The sequence below is a fragment of the Clytia hemisphaerica genome, unplaced genomic scaffold (genome assembly GCF_902728285.1).
Source record: "Clytia hemisphaerica strain Z4C2 unplaced genomic scaffold, Clytia hemisphaerica genome assembly, whole genome shotgun sequence".
Classification (NCBI taxonomy): Eukaryota; Metazoa; Cnidaria; class Hydrozoa; order Leptothecata; family Clytiidae; genus Clytia; species Clytia hemisphaerica.
The window spans coordinates 525,125-548,845 of record NW_027104146.1 but is presented as its reverse complement, the minus strand read 5'-3'; the positions used below and the strand labels follow the sequence as shown (position 1 = coordinate 548,845).

Here is a 23,721-nt window from a genome sequence, read left to right as displayed (position 1 = left end):
CTAGGAGACATTTTCCAAAAAAAAAAGGAATACTTGTTGTTTACCATCTACTTTAGGCGTACAAACTTTCGCGAGCATAAACTTTCGCGAATCAAGACGTAAAATTGAGAATTTGCACTACTTCTTGAATTGGCTTTAAATTGCACCTTAAAAAGACCTTCAGTAATAGGTGCTAGTTGTGAAGCTGCTGATACCGATCCATAACCTACAATTGCCATAATATTATTAGCGATTATTTAAAAAGCTTGAATAAATTATGAACCTAAAATACTAGCTAGTATCTACTTTAGGCGTACAAACTTTCGCGAGCAGAAACTTTCGCGAGGACGAAAAATCGCGAAATTCACGAAATTTACTTTCACGAATTTAACAGAAAAATATTTTTCGCGAGCATAAACTTTCGCGAATCAAGACGTAAAATTGAGAATTCTCACATGAAAAATCGGCTTAGAGGGACAAATACTTCTTGGCAATCCATTTGAAACATTTGTTCTTTGACTTAGGCGAGACCAATTTAATTTGTTGTTCTACGGGCGCGACCGACACATTATTTGCTGCAAACGAAAAAATAATAATATTGAATTTCCTGTGCCACAAATTTCCAATAATAAGTAGTCATTGAAAAAAATTACACTTAAAAAAAAAGTTGAAAAAAGAATCTAGAATCATGAAATCGAAAGATTTTATTATAAACTCCATCAAAGATGAATGATGAATTTTCGACCAAGATTATTTGAAAGTATTACTTACAATCTTTCTTGATTAATGAAAATCTTATTTTTATTTTACCGACCGACCGACTCATATTTTGCTAACGATCTGCCCGTAGAACAACAAATTTAATTGGTCTCGCCTTATTAGTCTTTTAGCAGGCTAAAAAGTGCCAAAAAAGTTACATTTTATTCAAAGTTTGAAGTTTTACAGATTTTTTATTTTGTCAAGAATTTTTTGCGAGCATAAACTTTCGCGAATGGCCCTTTCTAGAATTTTTTAAGACATTTACTTTCGCGAAAAGGGCCAAAATTCGCGAAAATCGCGAAAGTTTCTGCTCGCGAAAGTTTGTACGCCTAAAGTAGTTGATTTTATGAGGGGAAAATGAAAACATAATACAAAATACATCTCAGTTCAGCTCAGTTTCATAAACTATATTGTATAAAATTTATAAAAATAACATAATCTTTTTTGGACACGTGATCATCCTCAGTCCACCATATGCAATATTGTGCATATGTTTAGACCGTTCTATCCAAGACAATAAAAGATCCATTATATATACATCTTTATGAATGAAAATATTCTTCCGACATGGTGCCATATTCAAATATCATGCCTCAAGCCAACGAACAACTCATTCATTTAATTCACACAGCAAACCAAACTCATATAAATACATATTGTGCCATGAAAACCATCTTTCTAAGTTACAAAGAAGAAATTTTGGGACACACTGTATTTCACTGGTCTCGTCCACGTTCAGCTATCTTCTTTGCTCCTAACAACCGTTCCAATAAAGTTTTCTTTGGCTCCACATTTGACTGATATTCTATAATAAATATTATCAACGGTAATTCCACTTTTACTGATGATGACACTCAAGCAAAAATAGAGACGGTATTTTATATGTGGATAGCCCAATCTAGGGTTTCAGATAGTCCTTCAATTATTTTCACAGGGTCTTAGAAAAAAACAAAACGATATAACACATTAACCCCCTTTGTTGAAGGCACTTTATAATCAGGAATTTGAAACCACTGTTTTGAGGCGCTGACACCATCTTTAAAAATATTAAGTATCTGTTTCTCACAAGGCAATTAAACAAATCGACTATTTATTTTACACGTCTGACTGTTCTCCCTAGTTCAGTATAAATCAAGATAAGAATAAAATGGATCTTTGGCAAAAAAACATGACTGACATGATTGATTAGAATCTGTGAACAAGATAGTTCTTCCATAAAACCAAGGTTAGTTTTATAAACATCCCTGTATCACAGACCCAGTGATTGAAATTTCATTACCTACCAAAACAAAAGATATTCTCATACAATCACTGAGACAGGGATGTTTGTGCTTTGTTTTAAAAGGGAGCTAATTTTCACTAAAAAAAATTATTCATATTGCTCTTACTGCTGGAGAGGGTGTCTTTGTATGCATCTGGATTTTCTCCTGAATATGCAATCTCTCTTTTTCTAGGATACTAAAGAAATATTTAAGATTATATTTTTCATTTGTCTAAAAAATATATGAAGGTTTTATCAACTTATCACTTTAAATCTTCTCCTACATTAAATATAAACAGCCTGATAATATCAGTAAGTTGTTATGATTGCTATTCATTGAAAAAATAAGAAAAGCCAAGAAACAGCCTACTAACAATCCGAACTAGAATTTAATCTAAAGAATATGCCATCCATAAATTATCTTCTCAGAAAGTTACCTTGTTTCTATAATAGTTTGTACTGATTTTCATCAAAGCATTCAACGTTCGTTCAGCTTGAAGCTCCTAAAATAAAAACAAGGCACTCACTTATTTAAAAAAAGCAAATTTTGAATAGATGGCACTATCGTAAAGCTAGAATCACTTTGTGTACACTTCGCTTTAGAAAATGCAAGCGTTCTCGGCTCAATTCTAAGACCGCGCTAAAGTGGTAGACTTAGCTGTGGCAGATCATTTTGATGGAAGTTGTTGGAATGTTTGCAAGGCTCTCTTGACAGAAAATCCTTCGTTTTATTGTCAAGTCAATGATGACAGTGCCATTTTAAATTTTGTTGGATCTGACATATTGATGTTTTTAAAGTGCACTTTGATTCCCATTGAAGAATGGTTGTTTTGGCAAATGCAAAGGTCTTTTGATAACTAATTACTCCACAGCAGTTACCTAGAGACAAGATAATTTATTGTGTTTTTATTGGCTGAGGGAAAGTAATGTATGTGGAGTAATTAGTTATTCAAAAGACTGTTGCATCCGCCAAAACATCTTTCATATTCTGGTTTTCATGTTATTAGATGCTGTTAGAGCTTTAGAGATAGCCTGTACACTGAAAGAAGCATATTGGAGTGGAGATCACTTAACTGGCTGTGTCATATTAATTTTTACACCCAAAAAAAGATATTAAGAAAAATTAAAAAATGCTGACTTGTTTTTTGAATAACACCGGTTTGGCTGATGGTATAAACATGAAATCTGGACCAAAGTTGCATATCATTAAATAGATCATTTTTGAATCAAATGTTTTTTCAAATCTTGCTAACGTCAACAGAAATCAGCAAAATACGAAATTTTGCAATAAAGTGTTGACGTCAGCAAAATTTCAAAATATATATTTTTTTCATAAGGCGAAGGGAAGTCAGGTATTAGTTTACCGTTACCCGCCCGCGTGTGTTAGAGCTACCGCTTAAAATTTTTCATTATTTCTATTTTTTTCAGTTCAAATATGAAAAACATCAATACATGACTTACCAATGGCTCTGAACAGCATGAAGCTGTGACGTTATCGTCTCCCGAAGCCTTCACGCAACTGATTTCATCCACACACTTTGTATCATCGCCACTCAAGCGCCCAATGTGAAACAAAAGATACGATTATCATTGCAACTTGCGCGCCCAATGTGAAATAAAGGATACAAGCGCACGCTGGTACAGAATGAAGACGTTCTACTGTTGTTTACATTCAATCGTTTGCGTGGGAGAGTTTATGGTAAAATAATGAATAATGAAATTTTGCCGCATCCAATTTTGAATTCATTGTAACAATAAACTAATACCTAGCTTCCCTTCGCCTAATGATCTTTTTAAAGTTGTACAACTTTGTTCCCAATACCATGAGTGGTCCTAAATCCGACAGCCCTGCCTAAATCCGACCCCCCAAATAACTGCTATGAAAAAAAATTCTATGTTTACAAACATTCCCTCTCCAAGTTGAACAATAAACTATATTGCAAGAACTCTTGAAACAAAACATCTAACAAGATGACTAAAATGTCAGATGTCAATTAATGTGATAGAAAAAGTATGAGTTGTAAAAATAATTAAAACTATTATTCTGAATCCGTTGCTCGTGTTTAAAACGTTGACAATTTTGTAATAAAAATTATCCTTTGTATAAGAAGCAATTAATGTTTTGGTTCAATTGGTTCAGTGTATCAAATCTCTCAGTTTAGTTGACACTTTGGTATCTTCATTGCGTTATAGCAAAAAGTTTATTTTTATTTTAGTTTGTATCTTTGAAAGACCCCATCGGATTTAGGCAGGGCTGTCGGATTTAGGACCACTCACGGTATGATGTTTATACTATCAGCCAAACTGCTGGGGCCAAAAGATATCCCTCAGCCACACCGCGTCCACCGTTTTGTCCGGTGTTATAGTTCCGGTGATAATTTTTTTACGTTCTGTGTCTGGGCACCGGACAAAGTTTGCTTCAAAACAAAAATAATGCACACCGGACACACGGGACTCAAGTCTCGTCAAGTATCCTCATCCAACACCGGACTTTGTGAGTCTGGTGTTCGTAAAGTCTATTGCGTTGGCAGGGTCATGGCTAGAAAAAGAAAGATGGGACTCAGCTAGATTTTTCCAAGCAGCTGATTTACTAACATTTTATTGCTAAGAAATTTGATACTTGCCATTTCAATCCGAAACAATCCACTGAGTTTAACCCTCTCTTTATGCCCAAAAAAATATCAGCCTCAACTGTGCAAAATATTTTTAGCTGGTGAAGCATATCATAATAGTATAAACCAGACGATCTCAATCGAACGGAATCGATGATCGAACCGGTCGAACCAAATCAAATGCAATCGACCGATTGAAATTCGATTGTCGAACGCAATCAAATCTCAATCTCCGAATATTACCGCAATTTTCAGATTCGATTGATATTCAATTGCGTTCGATTTATGTTCGATTGCGTTCGACCGTCGATTCATTGACTCTGAGATTGTTCATCGCATAATTTCTACTGGAAATCGAAAGTAATTTCATTTGGCTTGTGATGTTTGAGAGCTTGGATGTTGGGAAGCTGCAAGAATAAAGCCAGACGATTTCAATCGAACGAAATCGACGATCAAACCAGCAGTCGAACAACAATCGAACCAATCAAATATTACCCAGAATTTTGACATTCGATTGTGATTCGATTGCGTTCGACAATCGAATTTCAATCGGTCGATTGCGTTCGATTTGGTTCAACTGGTTCGATCGTCGATTCCGTTCGATTGAGATCGTCTGGTATAAAACCAACGTAATCTACCTCAAAAGCACCTTGTTTGAATTTAGGATCAAATGAATTCCTCAAATGTTCCCCGAAGTCTCTTCCAGTCTTTGATGCATCTACAGGCCATTGTTTACAAATTCTTTGAAAGTCTCTGTAGAATCTTGTGAGCCCTTCTTTGGAACTCATGTTTTTTAAATTTTTTCTGTTCGAACTTTTGGTGAACTTTGAAATCGAAAGTGTTTTTCTGCAGGCGTCAGCTTTAAAATTTCTGTAAACAAAAAAGGATAAAACACAGACCAATTATTTGAGAATAAACCTTTATACTTAATCTTATTAAACTTTAAAGGCATGTAAAGTATGAGAGTAAACCTTGTTTTAAGGATGGATAACATGTTATATATGATTAAAACACTTTATCCCCTAAATTATAAAATCTTTTTGGCATACGAAGAAGAAAATAATGAGCCAAAAACTTGTAAATAAATTACAGACCAGATGGAGCCGACCAACGTGCATGAAAAAAGTTTAGACGGAAAGAAATTCTGCGATGGCGAACACGAAAGAAAATTCCTTGCATTGTCTGCATTGTTTAAAAGATCAAAAGTTTTTGTAGGGGTTATTTAACTGTCAAGCATCGTTAGTAAGTTGTTTTCTTTCATTCCATCCTTTCGTTTGTTTTTTAATAAGAACTGGGAAGATATTATAAGACGTTTGTTCCTTGAGATTTGATTTGAGATTGGCATTGGATTGCATTTGCCTGACCTTTGTGTGTGGGCTTGGACTGTTGAACAGAACTTTCGCTTTCATCAAAGCTAAAAATGGCTGGAGTAACACCTGATGTTGAAAAGCTTCGTAAAAGCACTGTTAGCTTGTTAAGTTCTATTTTAACGGCTCAAGCAAAAGTTGGAATACCTTTGCATTCTCTCGCATATGAATATGAAGAGACTGTATTTGAGAAGCTAAAAATCAAGGAGATGGGATATGGAACCATTCAACAATTTATAACAGACTATTCAAATGTTTTTACGATGAGCCCAGGAATGGGTGGACATTTATATGTAAAGGCTATACCAACAGATGAAACAGCCCACATTCATAGACTAGTGGCTGGTCAGAAGAAAAAGACAAGAAAGAAAAAAAGAAAAGCAGTTGTTTTTCCAGTCCGAAGATTTTCAGGGCCTCGTGTTGCTCGTCCTTCTACTCGTGGTGGTCGAGGAGGTTTTACATTCAACAGGAACTTTCAACAAAGTGCAGTAGGCTCATCAAAACCATTCTTTTCAAAAAGTCCTGCTATAGCAAATAGGCCTCCTACAAAGACTTTTAACACATTTATGAATAAAGAAAAAACAAACAATTTACCACCTCGTCTTCAAAGAGTTATCGATAATCAGATGAAAATAAAGCCGCCACCCATCAATACTTTTATGCAACCATCACATCATAAACAAAACACATCATTTTCATCATCTTTTACACAACCTGCAGCAAGTTCACCAATAGTTTCAAGTGCACCACTGAAAGGTATTTTCATTTTGAATTGTAAAACACTTTTTTTATATATATAAGAACAATTTTACAAGAACCGTTGTCCTCAAAATTGCCAAAAAATAAAAAAAAATTTTCAAGAACAATGATCAGCCTAGAATACCTTAAAGGAAGAAATTTTGGCGGGAATTTAATTTGGCGGATGGCCACAAAAGTTTTTTCAGAGGGAATTTAATTTGGCAGATGGACGAAAAAACTAAATTTGGCGGGAATTTAATTTGGCGGTCGCTTAAAAAAATTAACCTTAAGATGGCGTCAAAACAGCGAAAAAATAGCAAAAACACCTTAAAAGAGATCATATTTTCAAAATGTTTAATTTGGCGGGAATTTAATTTGGCGGTTGGCGGAAAAAATAAATTTTGGCGGGAACTTAATTTGGCGTATTTCCGCCAAAATTTCTTCCTTTAAGGTAACTAAATTTCAAGCAATTTAGGAGACAAAGCAGAGCCTCATTCAAAATTTAATGTTTCTTATAAAAAAAGAGTACCTTAAATGAAGAAATTTTGGAGGGAATTTGATTTGGTGGATGGCTGAAAAAGTTTTTTCAGAGGGAATTTAATTTGGTGCATGGTGGTTGACTTGAAAAATTTAATTTGGTGGATAAAGGACATTTTTGTCCAAAAAACGCCATTAAAAAAGGAAAAACCTGTTTTAAAGCCTTAAATAGCACACATTTTGGGAAATAAATAGAGCAATTTAAATTTGACAGGAATTTAATTTGGGGGATGACAGAAAAAAATATTAATTTTGAAAAATGAAATTTTGGCGGGAAAACCATTTCTTGATTTCTGTTTGTACGTTCATTTTTAGTTACAAGTATTGCAAGTTTAGAGCAGAATTTGAAGAAGTTACTGCAAGGAAAGCCTAATGGTCTTTTTGCAACAAGATTGAGACCAGAATACAAACAGAAGTTCAATGAAGATCTCCCGGCTGATATCAAACAAACCATACAACAAAGCCTTAGTCATTTTATTCAAATTGATAGGTAAGCTAAAATTAGGGGACAAGCTGGAGTTTTTACAAGCTCTTATGTAATTTGGTTGGTCGTTAAGTTAATTTCATTACTTTTCCTAGAGGCAAACCTCTTATGCTGACAAAACAGAATTAACAAAAAAATTTATGCTTGCATGCAGTTCTGGGAATTCAGTAATTTTTGCCTCGTTATCTTTTGCTACATCAAAATGCTCTTTATCAAACTTTTAAAGGCAAAAAATCAGTTGCAAAAACAGCCTCAAGTCAAATAGAAAACACATGAGGTTGGCAATTAGTTCTCTGCTGTTAAAATGCTTACCTTGCCCATGGCTTATTCTTGGAAGCACAACACCAACACAAACAACAACTTAAGATGACCTAGATTTTTAAAAAATATACAAAAAACAGCACAGTAAAAAAAGCAGTGTCAGATCCTTTTCATCATCAAATATATACAGTCTAAATACTTTGTAGCCTGACTAGGAACATCACATTTTGAAGATGTTTTCGAGGTTGACAACATTTTTTCTTTTTTGCTTTTATAGTCCCATGCCAAATCAAGAAATTTTATATTATAAACAGGTAATTTTGATACTCTCTGATTCTGTACAAAGACTGGTCACTCCTACTTGAGTCTCTGACCCAAGTGAAACACAACCAGTCCTGGGTTTGTCTCAACAATGGAAGACAAAGCCTCTTAAATTTAAAGATTGCAAATTAAGAGGTTTCTGCCATAGCATAGGGTCCTCCAGGGTTCAGGTACCCCCAAAAAATTTAGGTACCCCCAATCATTTTGGTACCCCCAAAATTTTTAGAATTCTAAAGTAACCCCCAAACTTTGAGTTCCCCCTTTTTAATTTTTTATTGCTAAAAATACAAAAAGGGATTTTTTGCTCTTTTGTCATTCCTGGGAAAATACTTCCATGGCGGCAAGCACTTCTAATTCAAGGTTGAATTTTCAATTTTTGTGTAAAGGAGGGCCCTTAAATTGGCTAATAATTGATAATTTTACAACCACCCATTCTATCACCCAGACCTGCTAATCTCATATAATTTCAGTGGCACTTAACAGGTTAAAAGGTAAACCCCCTAAGAATGAGCGTGGTATATACCCTTGAGTCTCAGGGATTCCAAAAGTATGTTTTCTCATTTTTAAGTTACTGCAATGTTTGTATCCCACGCAATGGGAAAAATTTTGTATTTCTGAAAGTTAAAAGGCCTGAAAATGGCCACAAAATTTGGCATTTCAAGGGTTTCAAGGGTATAAATCTTGCATTTCAAGGGTCCCCAAAATAATATTGACTTTTTAAGGGTCCCCAAAATAATATTGACTTTTTAAGGGTGTTTCAAGGAATTCAAGGGTGATGACTTCATACAAAAACAACAGCCCCCGCCCCCACTAATGAAAATGCAGGTACCCCTAAACATATCAGGTACCCCTAAACATATCAGGTACCCCCTAAATTTAAGAATACTTCCAGGTACCTGGCTTTTTTAACACTTTTTTAGGTACCCCCAAATCTCTGGGGGGGTGGATCCTATGCATAGGAAATCAATGGGGCTAGTTTTCATGAAGAACTGTCTGCTTGTTTCTTCGAATGCATTTGTAAAATAAAGGCTAATTGGAAAATTAACAGCAGGAAGTGCCCTGTTCTTTCTACCAGTATAATATAGTCTTGCTTCAACCTTTTCTTTTACTATAATATGACATTTATAATGGTTCTGAGTTGAATTTGGAAAATTGAGATTGATATTTTGAGAGGAAAGTCTCTCTCTAAATCTAAAATGCCAATATGGTTCTAAAAATTACATTATTTTATCCTGACTCGCATAATTTATGGCATGTAAATATAAATGCCTGAGGCCCCCATTTTTTGCGCTTTTCATAGGGCATTTTGGGACATGCAATATTACATGAGGAGTCTTGTTATTTTCAGGATAAACCACTTCCCTCTCCCTCTTTGACTCCAATACAAGATGATAATCAGAAGAACATCACACAATTATCATTATCATCAACTAATGGAGAGCGCAATTCTTTTGCATCTTCAACACTCACACACCCTATACCAACATCACAAGTTGAAGAAAAAAATATCAGCGGTATGAAATCTTTGATTTGTTCAAATAATAGCTTCCTATAGCTATTCCTAATGTCTTAAAAGATTTAAAATTTAGTCATTTTTTTATGGATAAATCAGTCTCGTGGAAATGTGTCTCATTGGAAATTGTTTTAAAGATTCCCTTTCCATAATTGTAAGCCTTTCGTCATAATGAAGCAAAAACTATTAAAGTTACGGTATAATTACAGTCATTTTGTCTGTATTCCCCCTATGATGGTTACTGTAGCACTGTATTTTAATGATTAAATGGTTTATCACTTTTTCAGCACAAAATATTTCATCACCAGCTGTTGTCCTGCAGATGAGCTCACTTATACTTCCAGAAGCAGAGTAGGTTACAGTCTGTCTTTACTAATTTTTAACAAGACATACATCAAGAGAAATTATGAATTCATTTTAAATCACTAGGTAGCTTTAATTTTGAGAAAAAACATGGCTGATCAATCCACCCTAACCAAGAGTCACCTAAATTCTACTGACTTTAAATAGCACTCTCCATTGCATAGGTCATAATTATTTCAATTCAAATTGGTACAAGTTCCAATCCCACAGTTCATTTTGAAATGATTGAAAAACAGTGAAAGTTTACCTTTCTTTTGATATCATAAGTGATTTATAACTTGCAAGAACAAAGGAGGATAGGATTGCAAGTCGTAGATTTGTGCAGATTTGTTACTATTATTAGATTTATCGTGGTATGCTATTACTACACTCATTGTCAATGTAATTATCTAGCACACTTTCTTGCCATAGAGATCAGCTGAAAGTTTATGTTTGTCACATTGAGGATATGAATCGATTTTTTGTGCAACTGGAAAACTCAACGATTCATATATTGGTTCAAGAAATGCAGGACTTCTATAATGTAAGTAGGATGAGATTATATTACAATATTAAAGTTTTTCTATCATTCTTAGAAAAAAATACCAATGCCAATGTAAGCATAGAACATGCTTCGTCGTCTGAAAATTCTAGGCCTGTTGTCAATCACACTTCACAAATCTCAGCTGATTTAGATGTGTGATTAAAGTGTGCTCCCAACCATTTTTAATAGTAAAGTCTAAATTTTATTGTGAGACTTAGAGGTGTGCACATACTATTGTACGCCTGAACAGTTCAGTCTGATAAAATCCTTAGAACCTGTTATAACATATTTAAGTTTAGTTTTAGTTGAGAAGTATTTAAGGGTAAATCTGTTCTGCTTATTTTAACCCCCATTATTAATTATGTTTTCAAGGTTTTCAGTTTTTTTTTTCTCAATAATCTATCATAGAAAATAGCAGCAGACCAATACTGCATTGCAAAACCCAAAGTGGGTGAATATTGTGTGTCACGATTTACGCAAGATAAGTCATGGTTTCGTGCAAAGATATTGAGTGTTAAAGAGCAATTCAATGTAAGAGCTTTTTTCAAACTTTTTATTTTATAAAGTTTTAATGGTTCTATTCAAAATTGTTATTTTGGTAAATGACCAGTATGGTTCGTATACATAACATTTCCATTTGATAAATTTTTCAATCAGGAAAGTCTATTTTTCAAAAAATAAAAACCAACTGTTACAGTTTTTTCCAAGTCTATTACTGCCTTAAGCCATTAGGGCCAAGGGCCTTTCTGGGAAAATTTCAACCACTGGAGATTGTGGAAATTGTCTATGCCAAATTGAGCCGCCCCTATATGAGTGCTTTCAAATGGTGCATGTGTTATGGCCCTTCTAGTCCTTTACTGGTGTTAAAATTCAGTGTGATGTAGTGTACCCCCTTCCTCTGGAGTGGCTTTTTTTACTTGTGTAAGTTTTCAATTGATAACAACAAGAGTTTTGTTCTTATTTTAGACTATCAACAAGTCATATCGTTGTCATGTTTTCTACCCAGATTATGGGAATGACGAATATGTACTGAGCACTGAATTGAAAAGCTTGACAAAAGATTTTTGTGATTTACCATGTCAAGCTATTCAATGTTGTCTCAATAACATTATTCCAATAGAGGTAAGTATTTTAATGATTTCAGTTTATTAAAGAAGTAAAGGAGCTTTCACCTTAGACTTGAAAACCATGCAAGGCGGAAAACACTTTTAAGTCAAGCTTTTGAATCTCATCATTTTTTTTTGAAAGTTAGTCTGGTAAATTCTTTGGGTCACAGAAATTTTCAAGGCAATCAAAAATGAATGACACTCTAATCCTCTCTGCAAGCTGGTAGGATTTTTAGAATGTGAATTTTAGTTGTACTGGTAGCATTATTTCTGACAAAGCCTTGACACGTTCCATTAAAATCTTTTGAAAGGAAACTGATAATTATGAATTGAAGTGTTCATACTTGATTTAAATAGGGGACAGATTGGAACGAAAATGCAATTAACTACTTCAAAGAACTTGTTGATGATATTGAATTGAATCTCAAAGTTATTGAAAATCTCGGTACTGAAACATTATGCTTTTGATTTGCGAATAATTTGTATTTTGTTGTTATTTTGTTAAAAATTCAGTCATCTTTTTCGTGAGACATAATTTTAACCATTGTTACTCTATTTCTTCTTAATAAGCTTGCTTTCTGCATGAAACTCAATTCTTGATAAAATTCTGAGCTGAGTCAAATCAAGGAATAAGTTAGCATTACTCTTATATCGAAATTCTCAAATTTTTCTAGGTACGGTATTATCAGTAGATTTATCTGATGGGGATGGTAAAAGTGTTTGCCAACACTTATGTACACAGGAATATGCTAAAGAAATTCAACCAACTGCGCCTAACTCACCATCTGAAACAAGGTATATATGACCAAGGCTCTTGTTAATAAATTATTAATAATGTCATTACCATCTCAAAATTCTAAAACTCTAAGAATTAGGGCAAATTTGTCATAAAAATGAGATTTTTGAGAGCAAGCTGACTTATTTCAAATAGACTAGAGTAGTGAACTATGTACAGTATATTGCATGGTGTAGTTAGTTGATTGAGTAGGTGTCTGACATTAAGGTTAATTTATCGTTTTTATTTTTTAGAACTTTACCGACTCGTCTAAGTAGAAGCCTTTCACTTGAACCTACTGATGTATTAATCAAAGGTAATGTTGATTTTATAGATTTTGTGGAGATTTTCAGTGTTTTTTTAATTTTCTGAAGTATAACATTTGCAAATGGAGTTCATGACAAAGGAACTCAATTAGTGTGGTCGTGTTACAAAAATACAGGCTGTTTGTAGGAAAAAAATATGATCTAGCTGATACTTTCTCCAGACCTTCTCTATAGGATGCTTATATCTCAGGAAAAATTCCCCTAAAATCCCACTGGTGGAACATCCCTTTTTTGGGACATTTCTATTTTCCCCAGGCAAAACCCTAAGTGCAAAATTTTTTGAAAATTTCAAACTTATTTCCAGACAATATCATGTATACCATTCGAAAGCTCTCGAAAATCTATATAAAAGACTTTTAAACGGTTATAGCTGATTTCCTTACCTGACTCGAGATATTTCATGTGCAAGTTCCACTTTTCGCCACATTTTGGTCTAAATTGACTATAAATAGCATCTTCTGCGTGAATTATCTTGAGTTAGGTAATGAAATCGGCTATACCCGTTTTAAAGTCTTCTATATAGTTTTTCGAGAGCTTTCGAATGGTATACTTGATAATGTCTGAAAATGAGTTTGAAATTTTCAAAAAATTTCGCCCTTAGGGTTTTGCCTGGGGAAAAAAGAAATGTCCCAAAAAAGGGATGTTCCACCAGTGGGATTTTAGGGGAATTTTTCCTGAGGCATAACCATCCTATAGAGAAGGTCTGGAGAAAGTTTCAGCTAGATCTTATTGTTTTCCCGTAAATTATGCTAAACGACCCCACTAAATACTACGTATAAAAATGTGTTATATTTTATTTTGATTTGGTTACAGATCTTATGACATTTTATGTTTCACCCAGTTTTACTTACATTTATGCAAATACTATATCAAAGCTCAAATTTTAAGCCATTAATTTTTGTCAGACTTAAAACCTGTCTGAAACTCCAAAAAGAATCCCAAAGATTTGCTTTCACTATGATAATTTCTTCATGTTTTCATTCTAGCAAGTTGGGTCAAACCACCTAGTGAGGAATTCGTTGACCTCTGCGTTACACACATCGTCTCCTCCTGTACTGTGTATGCCAAATTAGTCGGCACAGAATATCACGAGAAATTAGACCTCTTAGAGACAGCCATCAATAACAGTTTTGAGAACGCTTCTGTCAAACCAGCTGCAATTTTAGAGGTAGGATTATTTTGTCGGCCTTCGCCTGACTTGTTATTGCCAACAAGCATTAAATAATACCTTTTAAATATATCTAATACATTTAATATTACTTTGAATAAACACCCCCTAGAAAAAACTCTCCTCTTAAAATCCAAAAAATTGAATAAACGATCAGACGCCCACCATTTTTTCTTGCACTCCAGATTGGGCATTGCTCTGCATAATGGGCTTTAAACTCAATGTTTTTCTTTCACTCCACATCGGGCAATACTGCATAGCTCTGCATAATGGGCCTCCCCCTCCACTTTTCTTTCACTTCAGATAGGGCAATTTTATGTAGGCCTGCCTGATGGGCTTTTAACTCGATGATTTATAGGTATACCCCTTCACTGTTTTTCTTTCACTTCAGACTGGTCAATACTACGTAGCCCTGCATGATGATGAATGGTTTCGTGCTCAACTCCTCTCTATTGATGAAGAAAATGATGATTACACAATGTTTTTGGTGGACAGTGGTAAAGAGACTATAGTATCTAAAGAAGAAATCAAAAATATCCAACCCAAATTTCTCAGGCTGCCATTCCAAGTAAGAAACAATTAATTCAAGATGTCTGAAAAGTTCTTTTACTGACTCTCCAAGTATTTTAGTACCAAGGATATTACGTATTCTTTAATCGTATAAGAATGAACATGAAAATATATTTTGAACTGGTACTTCATTCTAATCCAAAGTTGACACGTAAGACAACTACTGTTTGAGGCTGCCTCTTTGAAAACCTTGTTTTCAACAGTTCTTTTAACTCCAAAATTCTGTTTCAGAGGTTTGCCGTTTGCTTTTGAAATTTGTATGATTGGGAAAATAGAAGAACCTTATCTGCTAATTTCTAGACTGGCAGTTTTGTTTCTTTTTTCTAAGTGATTTATTTTCTCTTGACTTTCTTGCAGGCAATCAAATGTAATTTAAAAGACGTTCCAGAGCGATCTGATATCGAGATTTTATCATACATGACTGCAGTATTATTGGGGAAAGCAAATCTTGGTTGCATCTACGAGAAGTACTTCTACTATAACTTTTAATTTGTAATACGTGGATTGTTTTGCCGCATTTTTTTTTATTTTTGAAATATTTAGGATGTTGATTCCTTCTTTTGTTCTTGTTTTGTTCAAAAATCCAAAATACTTTTGCATAACTATTTTCCAAAGTCGACATATTCCAGCATATTCAAGTACCGTAAATCCTTGAATAAGCGCCCGGGCGCTTATTTAATTTCTCAGGCTCTAAGGGGGGGGGCGCTTATTCAAGCAGGGCGCTTATTTTTTTATTCCAGAAATTTGTATATCAACAAATTCGGAATCTGCTTAAACTTAACTGTTTCAAAGGATTGATTTTTCAAAAAAGGATGAATAAAAGAAAAATTGGAATAATCCAATTGACAATTTCTATCATTTTATTCTAAATCGCTTTCTTTCTTTTTAAGACACAAATATCTACTCAATATCTTATTCAATCAATAACAATATTCAAATAAGGGCCGCTTATTCGAGGATTTACTAACAAGATTTTGACTTTCAATAAGAAAACCCATGTTTAGAAATCTAAAATTGTGATATCTCGACTTTGGAAAAAATTTAGACAAAGAAACTTGCTCTGATTATTACGCCAAGATAAAGAAGCCTTCAACTTGATTTTTTGTTTTTCAGAAATGTCGATACCTCATCGGAAACAGTATCTAAAGTCGTCCTATGTATTTATGACGACTTTTCGCAAGATGGACTTGAGATCAATACTGTCCTCATCGAGAAAATCGAAGAGGAAAATAAATTAGTACCCAGGCTGCCAGAGGTAAAGTTTTTGTTATCTGCTTAGAATTTCGTTTGTTTTTGTTTACAGTTCACTCTTATTTTCAAGCAATTTAAAAACATTTAGATGTCAGATTAATATCATAAAGGCAAAATTTTAAATCAGATACAATTACAAAAATGAATAACTGAGACTCTTGTCTGTCTACAGAGAATAATTGATTGGGCCAGGAGCTGTTTAAAACTTTTAGCAGGGTGAAAATATCAAATTTTAAAGTTTTTCTGTTAAAGGTTTTAGTTTTGGATTATTGCTCCCGTTTCACATCAAACACATATCTTATATAAGAACGGTGTTTCCCTATTGTTATATTGTGCTAAATAAGCAAAAAAATTTTCTTTTCCATTTTCTGACCAATCTTGCTTCACATCCGTGTCTATTCAATATGAAAAAACTTGTAAATTAAAATTGACGAATAAGCAAACGATATCACTCTAATTTAAAAAACAAAATCTTTAAAATCTTGTTAATTTAGCGACCGTAGCATTAAGGTAGAGCATCCAGCTACGGTGCGCAGTGTGGGTTCGAACCCCAACCGGGTCATACCAAAGATTCTCAAAATGGTACTTGATTCCTCTCTGCTTGATGCTTAGCAGCTAAAGAGACGGATCAAGGGTAAGTGGAGAAATCCAGGGAAAGGAGCGACGCCCTCCCCTACCTTCGTGTAGACAGCTAGAGAAAAGGGAGCCTACGGGTCACCCTTGACTACGGTCGTAGACTTACTTACTTTTGTTACTTTTCTTCTACAGATTGAAGAAGAAGCATGTGCAGGTTTCTTGACCCACATTAATGAAGACAACGACTTCTTTATACAAATCATGGGACACGGTTTGGAACGTTTGGATACTATCACCAAGGACATTAGCAGCCATTTCTCACAGGTTTGTTTGTGATAAGTGAAGTGTCGGGCCAGGTTAGGCCATTTCTCACAGGTTTGTTGTGATGAGTGTAGTGTCCAGGTTAGGCCATTTCTCACAGGTTATTTTAAAATGAGAGCAGTACTCGCAGATAGACTCTTGTAAACAATGAAGAATTTTGTCAAATTACCGTCTGAACTTCTTTAAATCTTCTTATTTTTAACAAAAGGAGCTTGATATTTTTGTGATGCAATTGTAATGTCTGTTTGGTATGCGATTAGTAAAGCTGGGAGCAAACCAACAAACATTGTTCTTCAAACATCGTGACGTTTGGAGAACCATGTTTGATGGTTTGCTCCCAGTTTAAGCAGTCAATACTGCAAAGCAGGAAAACCCCAAAGAAGGAGATCCCCAAAGAAGGAGATCCGACCCCCCTCCCCTCACAATGCACGCATATATTCTACTTTTCTCATTCCCTCTTACTTTGCTCTCTCATAATTTTCATTCTCGTTCTCTTTCCAGCATTCTCGTGCAGCGGAGATCATCGCTACACCAGATATCGGACAATTATGTTGTGCCAAGTGGCCCAAAGCTTCCAATTGGTATCGGGCACGTGTTACACAAATCTTCTACCCTCAACGAAAGGTGATGGGATGATATTTTATCTTATTGACAATTTTTGACGTCAGTTTTATTTCGCCAAAAAACTGCAAATTTTAGACTAACGTCAGATGTCTTTGACCATTAATACTTTTGTTGAAGTGTAATAGGATGATGCGATCGCTGAAAAAAAAGTCTTCTTATAAACATTTTTATATCCTCAGCAGGTTTCTCTCTTTCCCGTTTTTCCTAAAGCTATCAAATTTCCAGTTAGATTTTTTACCGATAAAATGTAAATGGATACATTACAAGATTTTTAGATGGACTTCTTATCTGACAAGGAAGGTGTTAAACTGGTCCGGCTTTCTTCCGAATATTTTCCTAACCTAAAGGCTCGGAAAATAATTAACGGAAAAATCTTGGAACTCGTAAAATATTCCTTATATTGCACTCGCAACTGTCTGATAACTATTACGTTTTTTCGCCAATAATTTTTCTGTATTTCGCGTTTGTAGGTGGAAGTGGAGTTTATTGATTACGGGAATACAGAAGTTATCCACATGGTATTGATCAGAAAGCCGCTGGCCGTCAGTCAGTCTGTGGTCACACTACCTTTTCAGGTATAAAACAATCATAGTGAGATCATAACCGCCCCCTTTAGTACCTAAATGGTGCCCCTTCCGCCCTAGTTCGAAAATCATTTTGAAATTTTAGACCCTCTTCTTCCTTCTCCCCTGAAAAGCGCCATTGGAGATGAAATTTTATTTTATTATTTTATGCATCATTTACTGCAAATATTCTGTCGTCTGTTAATATTCCAATCGTCTACTTTTATCCTTGTTGGTTTCTTCTCAATGTCAAAATTATGATACGTGCCCAATCAGTCTCAGAAAAGTTATTTTTAAGTTAGACGGGATGCTTGAAAGTAGACAGTAATGTTGATGGGCGGGGTAAAGAGACCAACAACAATTTGAAAGAATCATTTTTGCCTAGCCTAGCTTTAACACTTGTCTTCGCTTCGCTTTTTTACAGGCGATCAAAGTCAAATTGGATGGTGTGCAACAGGTAGTTCATTTTGAGTTGCTTTTATCGACGTGTTTATCCTAATGTTAAAAGTTCTTATGTCGAACCTCAGTCTAAAGTTACTGGTTCTTATAAAGTAAAGACGACCATAGTGCAGTGGTAGAGCATCCGGCCAAGGTGCGCAAGCTCGTGGGTTCAACCTATGACCAGGTCATACCAAAGAATTCGTACTTATTTCAAATGGTACTTGATGCCCCTTTGCTTGATGTTCAGCAATTAAGAGAAGGATCCAGGGAGGAAGACTGGCAACCTCCCCCACCTTCGGGTAGATATAGCTATCGAAAGAGGAGTCCGGGTCGCCTCCGATTGCGGCCGCGGACTTACTACTATAAAGTAAAGTGATATTTGTTTTCTAACTAGCTCCAACTCGAAGATGAGAACATGCGTGCAAAATTGAGAGAATTCATATACAGTTTGGACGAAGTTCCGCTACAAATCAAAAACATCGGAACTGAAAACGGAACACCTGTCGTCCGTATCTCTATACCTGTTCTGGAACAAGGACGTAGCATAGACTTGTTAGAAGGTTTCCAGGAATTTATCACAGTTGACGATTTTGCGGATAACGGTGATGGGTTGAACGAAACGTCGGAAAATTTAAATACTAACGATACTGTCAACTCGACGTTTGTAAATATCTCGTCTCTCAATAACACTTTGACCGAACACGCTTCTAATAATACTCTTTCGGAATGGGATGTCATCTCGCCTGGTAATTCGCCCGTTAAACCCAGTTTAAGTCATATCAACGAAGAGAAATCATCCAGTGGTGTGTCGTCATCCGATTCGATCACATTTACTTCACCGCGTCATGCCACGCCCGCTATCACTTTCTCTCAACGGTGGGGTATTCCGGATTTGAAGATATCCGACCGAACCATTCCTGGGCTAGTACAAGACGTACACGATCCAAGCAAATTTTCGGTAACTTTTCTCTTTAGTCTATTACGGAGTCTATTACTGAAACTCTTGCTAATGAAGCTGGAACGAGAAATTGAAGCTGTTTCGAATCTGCTTATTTGGTGTTTATGCAAGACTAAGAATTCAAATACAGTTGACTCTCGCTAATTCGAACTCGAACGGGAAATTGTTCGAATTACAGAGAGATTCGAATTCGAAGTTTTTAAAGAGGGTTTCTCCTTGACGGGGACCGGAAACAAGTTCGAATTATAAAAGATTCAAAAAATAGAATCTCGAGAGTTAACTGCATATGTTTCTATATTACTGCGTGTATTATCCAATCAATTGCTGTCCCTACCCTTTGAAGGTAGTTCTGTCAAAGAGTTCTTCATGTATTGATTTTGGTAATATGTCCAACGCTTCAATCGACTTTTGTTAATGATAAAATTCATTTATTACATACAGTACTTTTCCGTGGCTATTTATTTTTCAGATTATTCCATACGATTGTTGGGAAGAGCTCATGAACATGTTCAGTAGTATGCAACTGTTTTATAATGTAAGTTAAATGAAAAGCGCTGTTTTATTGGTCGATGTTATTGATTTTATCTGTCGTCCCCGTCCTACTGAGCAAATTTCCGGTGTATAGGTACATATAGCCGAGAAGATTTTTCCTAAAATTTATACAAAATATTACAACAACTCTTTTACTCAAACATAAAAAGATATGACCATTTAAAGTTCGAAATCCTGTGAAATCTGTTACATTTTATACTAAATTTGACGTCAATCGTACTCTAACCAACATAATTTTGAACTTCGAAAGCCTGTATTTCTTGTTGGACTAATTTTGCAAAATCGTCAATTTTTTTCCCATTTTGGGGATTAGGAGTTTTGCCTACAACGTCAGTTTTCTATTCATAAAAACTTTTGCCAGGCCTAATTCGCGGGTCCCCTCTCAGAAAAGCTTCAATATTCATCTTCATTCGAACCAGTCACATGCGGTTTCGTCCCCTACTAAAAGGTTTTTACTTTCAATCTAGCGTTTGTGTGAAAACCACACACCGGTCAGGCGTTTTGGATGGGAAACAAGAGGCTTCATTTCCTATTCAAGAGTTTCGGGTCTATCCTCTTCGGGTACTTTGAAATCAATCATTGCAAGGCATAGTGTGCAAGGGGGGTCCATGTCCCACCAAGAAAATAAGGTCCCAGCACACATTAAAACCCCCACCTAGAATCAATCATGCATGGTCCCACCACTAAGTATATCCCCCACCAAGATTTTGAAAAATTTGAATTCGCAGCAGAATTTAGGAAGCAAAACCTAAGTCTTTCAAGTATAATACAGGTCATATGTACAAGATTATCCACTAGGTTTCAATAGTAAAAGGTAACTACTAAAGTTATATATCATTGATTGATGTTGATGAGATGTTTCAATTTTACAACCAAACCACCTTAGTCCCACCTTAAAAAATCAGGTCCCACCTAATCCTGTTTTCACCCCCTGAAATCCTAAAAATCGGAAGTCCCACCTAAAGATTTGAACCCAAATCAACAAACCCCGCTTAATTTAGGGGGGGGGGTGCACACTATGCTTCAAGGCTCAAATATCATGAATGAGGCCCCCCTCCCAGTCTCCTTTCAAATCACATAATCACACAAGAAAAAATTCCAAATCACGTTATCCCGAGTTAAATTTTTGATTCTATCACGATCACGATGATCAAGTTGGTTCCTCCGATCACGCAATCACGCACTTTAAAATCTTAAATCACGATATCATGAACTTGAAAAAAACGCCATCACGAAAACCGCTGGGGGCTCATGAATTACCGTCTCTTTTCTCCTTTACAGCACAACACGAACGTGACATTACGCGAAGTATCGGACCTGGCTATCGGTGACGTCTGCGTCGCTTTGTTTGACGGAATCTGGTACCGAGCTGTCGTTTATGCCGTCGTCGAAAATAAGGTAACGTGATATTACGAAGGTCTTTCCTTGAAAACGGATACCAAAATGGTTTGAAACATAAAGCGTCATAAAACAAAAATTACTCTAAGAAATTGTAAAGATAATTATCCTTTCCGATTCACTTAAGTCGTGCGTGGATAACAAATACATTGTTCAAAATTCGTCAGTGTCTGCAAATTATATTAAAAAGACTTTCTTCCGTCACGAAATTCTCCTAGATTGTGTCATATTTGAAGACTCTTAGCTACTTCGCTATGTAAATTTCATGGACTGTCTGAGACTCTGATAACACGCCTGTTTTTTTTTTAAGAAACTAGTTTTACCAAGCAGCCTCAATGTTTCTTAAGAAATCGGCCTTTTGAGCCTTAAATGTTTCTTACATGTTTCTAAATTTTTTGACATAATCAGCCTATTTTTCATGCAAAGATTGGAAGGTTCTAAAAAAAAACGAGTTAAAAAATGTTATTTTTTCATTCTCAGCCTCAGCATGTTTCTTAGATGTTTCTTAGTTTTTAGGCATTCTGAGCCTCATGTTTCTTAAAAGTGTTTCTTAAAAAAAAACGTGTAACTCGAAACACCAAGGCTGTCCTTCTAATGGGTTAAATTGATAAATATATATTTTTAGATGGTTGTCAAGTTTCCCGATATTTCCAATTCACCCGAATTCATCCCGGTCAACAATATTCGTATTTTGATGGATCAATTCAAGACGAAACCGTTTTATGCGATTTGTTGTTCTCTCTTCGGTATGGATGTATAATCGTTTTTTTTGTCTTTTTCTTCTAAAATCGTTTGTCAATTTTATGGTAAAAATGGTAAGATTTTTAAACTTGCTCTTAACTTACATTTACAAATTTGGTTGCAAGATTGATTTGAGATTTAAGAACAATTATAATGAAACAAGGCACGGGTAATCGTTTTTTGTTTTTTTGTTACAAAAAGATTCGCGAATGGCTTCACTCGCGAAATTTTCTTGCCGTGAAAATTTCTCATATTAAAAGTAGTTGAAGTTAAAGCTTCAAATCCAATGAAGTATAAGCCCAAAGTTTGGGATTTGTATAAAAACCACGCGGGCCACTCAAGGCCGCGCAACTTTAGCGGCTTCAAACCCTACGTAGGAGATTCGCTTCTAGCCCTTCGGCCTTTTACTTCATTGTTAAACTCTTTTTTAGGTATTGAGCCTTTACGAGGTGATACATGGGATGGCAATGTTGTCGAGAAATTCCAAAGTGTGGTTGTCGATCAAACCTATCAAGTTGAGTTTATGGAGGATTTAGATTTCTTGGACAAAAGTCAACCGGTTCAAGTGCGTTTACATTGTGAAATTAACGGGAAATGTTCGATGGTAAACGACCAACTGGTTGAACTGGGTTTTGCTAAGCAGAAAGTGTGAGATGAACCGAGTTGGCGATTGTAAGAGAATTTGTTGTTGAAAAAGATGGCAAGTCGCTATTCTTGGTATGGTTTTCTTTTGAAAGAAAGAGTTTACGTGCGTGTCCTAGCAATGTATTCGAATCTCTTCGAGTGGAATCTTGGGAGGGCTCGTATTATCTCTGAATGGCCCACAATGCATCAGCTATTGCACACATTCAATGATACAAATTAACATCTGTTGGAGATCTATTAATGATTTGAGGACTTTGTTATTGCGTTCTAGTTTCCTTTTCCGTTGTCTTTCGCGCATGCGCAAAGGGAATTATTTGAGAAAAAAAAGATACTTAAATATTTTAGTATAAATTCGTATTAGTGAAACCTTTATGGAAAAAAAAAGATTATAAAATTTGCTAACTACTTGATGAATAAGAATTTGCGGAATCTGTCCATTGAAAATAAGCGGAAATTGGTCTGATCAAGAGACTGGTGACTAAAGTTTTAAGGTGTGTTTTTTTCTTGTGTTACAGAAAGTCAGGTCTATAAGACATCTATAAACTATATTAAAGTATAATTTTACAAACAAATAAATAGAAAAAAGAGATTAAATTTACTACTACTTTATGTAAAATCCATGTAAATTCTTGTATATTTTCTTTTGTTATAAAACTTTAGGCTATCTAGGTAAAAATACAAAAAACACATTTTTGTAACCCTTTTTCTTGAAATTTCTCTTTAGAAACAAATATTTTAATTGGTTAAACTTTTGTTTGGATGTTGTTTTTCCATAGTCTTTTATATGATATGATATATTAATGGGCATTTCCAGGAAAAAAAACTTTGAAAGGGTGCGGGTGGCTGGATTATTACCGAGTTTATGTATGTGTGTTTTTCAGCGACGGAGACGGTAAGATTCTAATTTGAACAGATCCTGAAGAACTGAGGAAGACGGTAAATCAGCACTTTTACCGTCCTCGATATTGCGGGTCAGAACTGCGGGTTA

At 35.2% G+C, this 23,721-nt stretch overlaps 3 protein-coding genes across 3 annotated transcripts in view; 2 read left to right on the top strand and 1 right to left on the bottom strand.

Moving 5' to 3' along the window:
- The window catches only part of LOC136813847 (myotubularin-related protein 9-like), a 69,400-nt gene extending 65,906 nt beyond the window's left edge, over nucleotides 1-3,494 (top strand). Inside the window, exon 13 of the mRNA XM_067070338.1 lies at nucleotides 3,428-3,494. The gene's annotated coding sequence lies outside the window, so the exon portion shown is untranslated. The remainder of the gene's footprint in view (nucleotides 1-3,427) is intronic.
- On the bottom strand, nucleotides 1,354-5,457 carry LOC136813850 (ubiquinol-cytochrome c reductase complex assembly factor 2-like). Its single transcript, XM_067070343.1, has 4 exons — nucleotides 5,250-5,457; nucleotides 2,437-2,502; nucleotides 2,127-2,196; nucleotides 1,354-1,543 (listed from the first exon to the last, which is right to left on the bottom strand). Exons 1-4 carry the CDS (start codon nucleotides 5,397-5,399, stop codon nucleotides 1,455-1,457), a joined length of 375 nt encoding a protein of 124 aa, XP_066926444.1. The 5' UTR covers nucleotides 5,400-5,457; the 3' UTR covers nucleotides 1,354-1,454.
- A 259-nt stretch (nucleotides 5,458-5,716) lies between these two features.
- Nucleotides 5,717-23,431, top strand: LOC136813844 (tudor domain-containing protein 7B-like). Its single transcript, XM_067070334.1, has 24 exons — nucleotides 5,717-6,734; nucleotides 7,569-7,743; nucleotides 8,276-8,312; nucleotides 9,668-9,833; nucleotides 10,120-10,183; nucleotides 10,607-10,718; nucleotides 11,127-11,249; nucleotides 11,685-11,840; nucleotides 12,182-12,269; nucleotides 12,499-12,619; nucleotides 12,854-12,915; nucleotides 13,912-14,093; nucleotides 14,485-14,661; nucleotides 15,021-15,130; nucleotides 15,777-15,918; nucleotides 16,683-16,814; nucleotides 17,313-17,435; nucleotides 17,906-18,010; nucleotides 18,423-18,455; nucleotides 18,834-19,397; nucleotides 19,867-19,932; nucleotides 21,231-21,347; nucleotides 21,973-22,093; nucleotides 22,520-23,431. The coding sequence occupies exons 1-24, from the start codon at nucleotides 6,032-6,034 to the stop codon at nucleotides 22,738-22,740; spliced, it is 3,900 nt and encodes a 1,299-aa protein (XP_066926435.1). The 5' UTR covers nucleotides 5,717-6,031; the 3' UTR covers nucleotides 22,741-23,431.
- The last annotated feature ends 290 nt before the right edge of the window (nucleotides 23,432-23,721 follow it).

Bases quoted from the DNA above. Each gene is read 5' to 3' on its own strand.
- LOC136813850 (XM_067070343.1), bottom strand. From the start codon at position 5,399: ATGAGTTCCAAAGAAGGGCTCACAAGATTCTACAGAGACTTTCAAAGA. The intron at 2,503-5,249 runs GTAGATTACGTT...TTTTTATTTTAG, and splicing joins TCAAACAAGGTGCTTTTGAG to GAGCTTCAAGCTGAACGAAC. The intron at 1,544-2,126 runs GTAAGAGCAATA...TATTTATTATAG, and splicing joins CAAAGACACCCTCTCCAGCA to AATATCAGTCAAATGTGGAG.
- LOC136813844 (XM_067070334.1), top strand. From the start codon at position 6,032: ATGGCTGGAGTAACACCTGATGTTGAAAAGCTTCGTAAAAGCACTGTT. The intron at 7,744-8,275 runs GTAAGCTAAAAT...TTGCTTTTATAG, and splicing joins CATTTTATTCAAATTGATAG to TCCCATGCCAAATCAAGAAA. The intron at 15,131-15,776 runs GTACTTCTACTA...TTTGTTTTTCAG, and splicing joins CTTGGTTGCATCTACGAGAA to AAATGTCGATACCTCATCGG.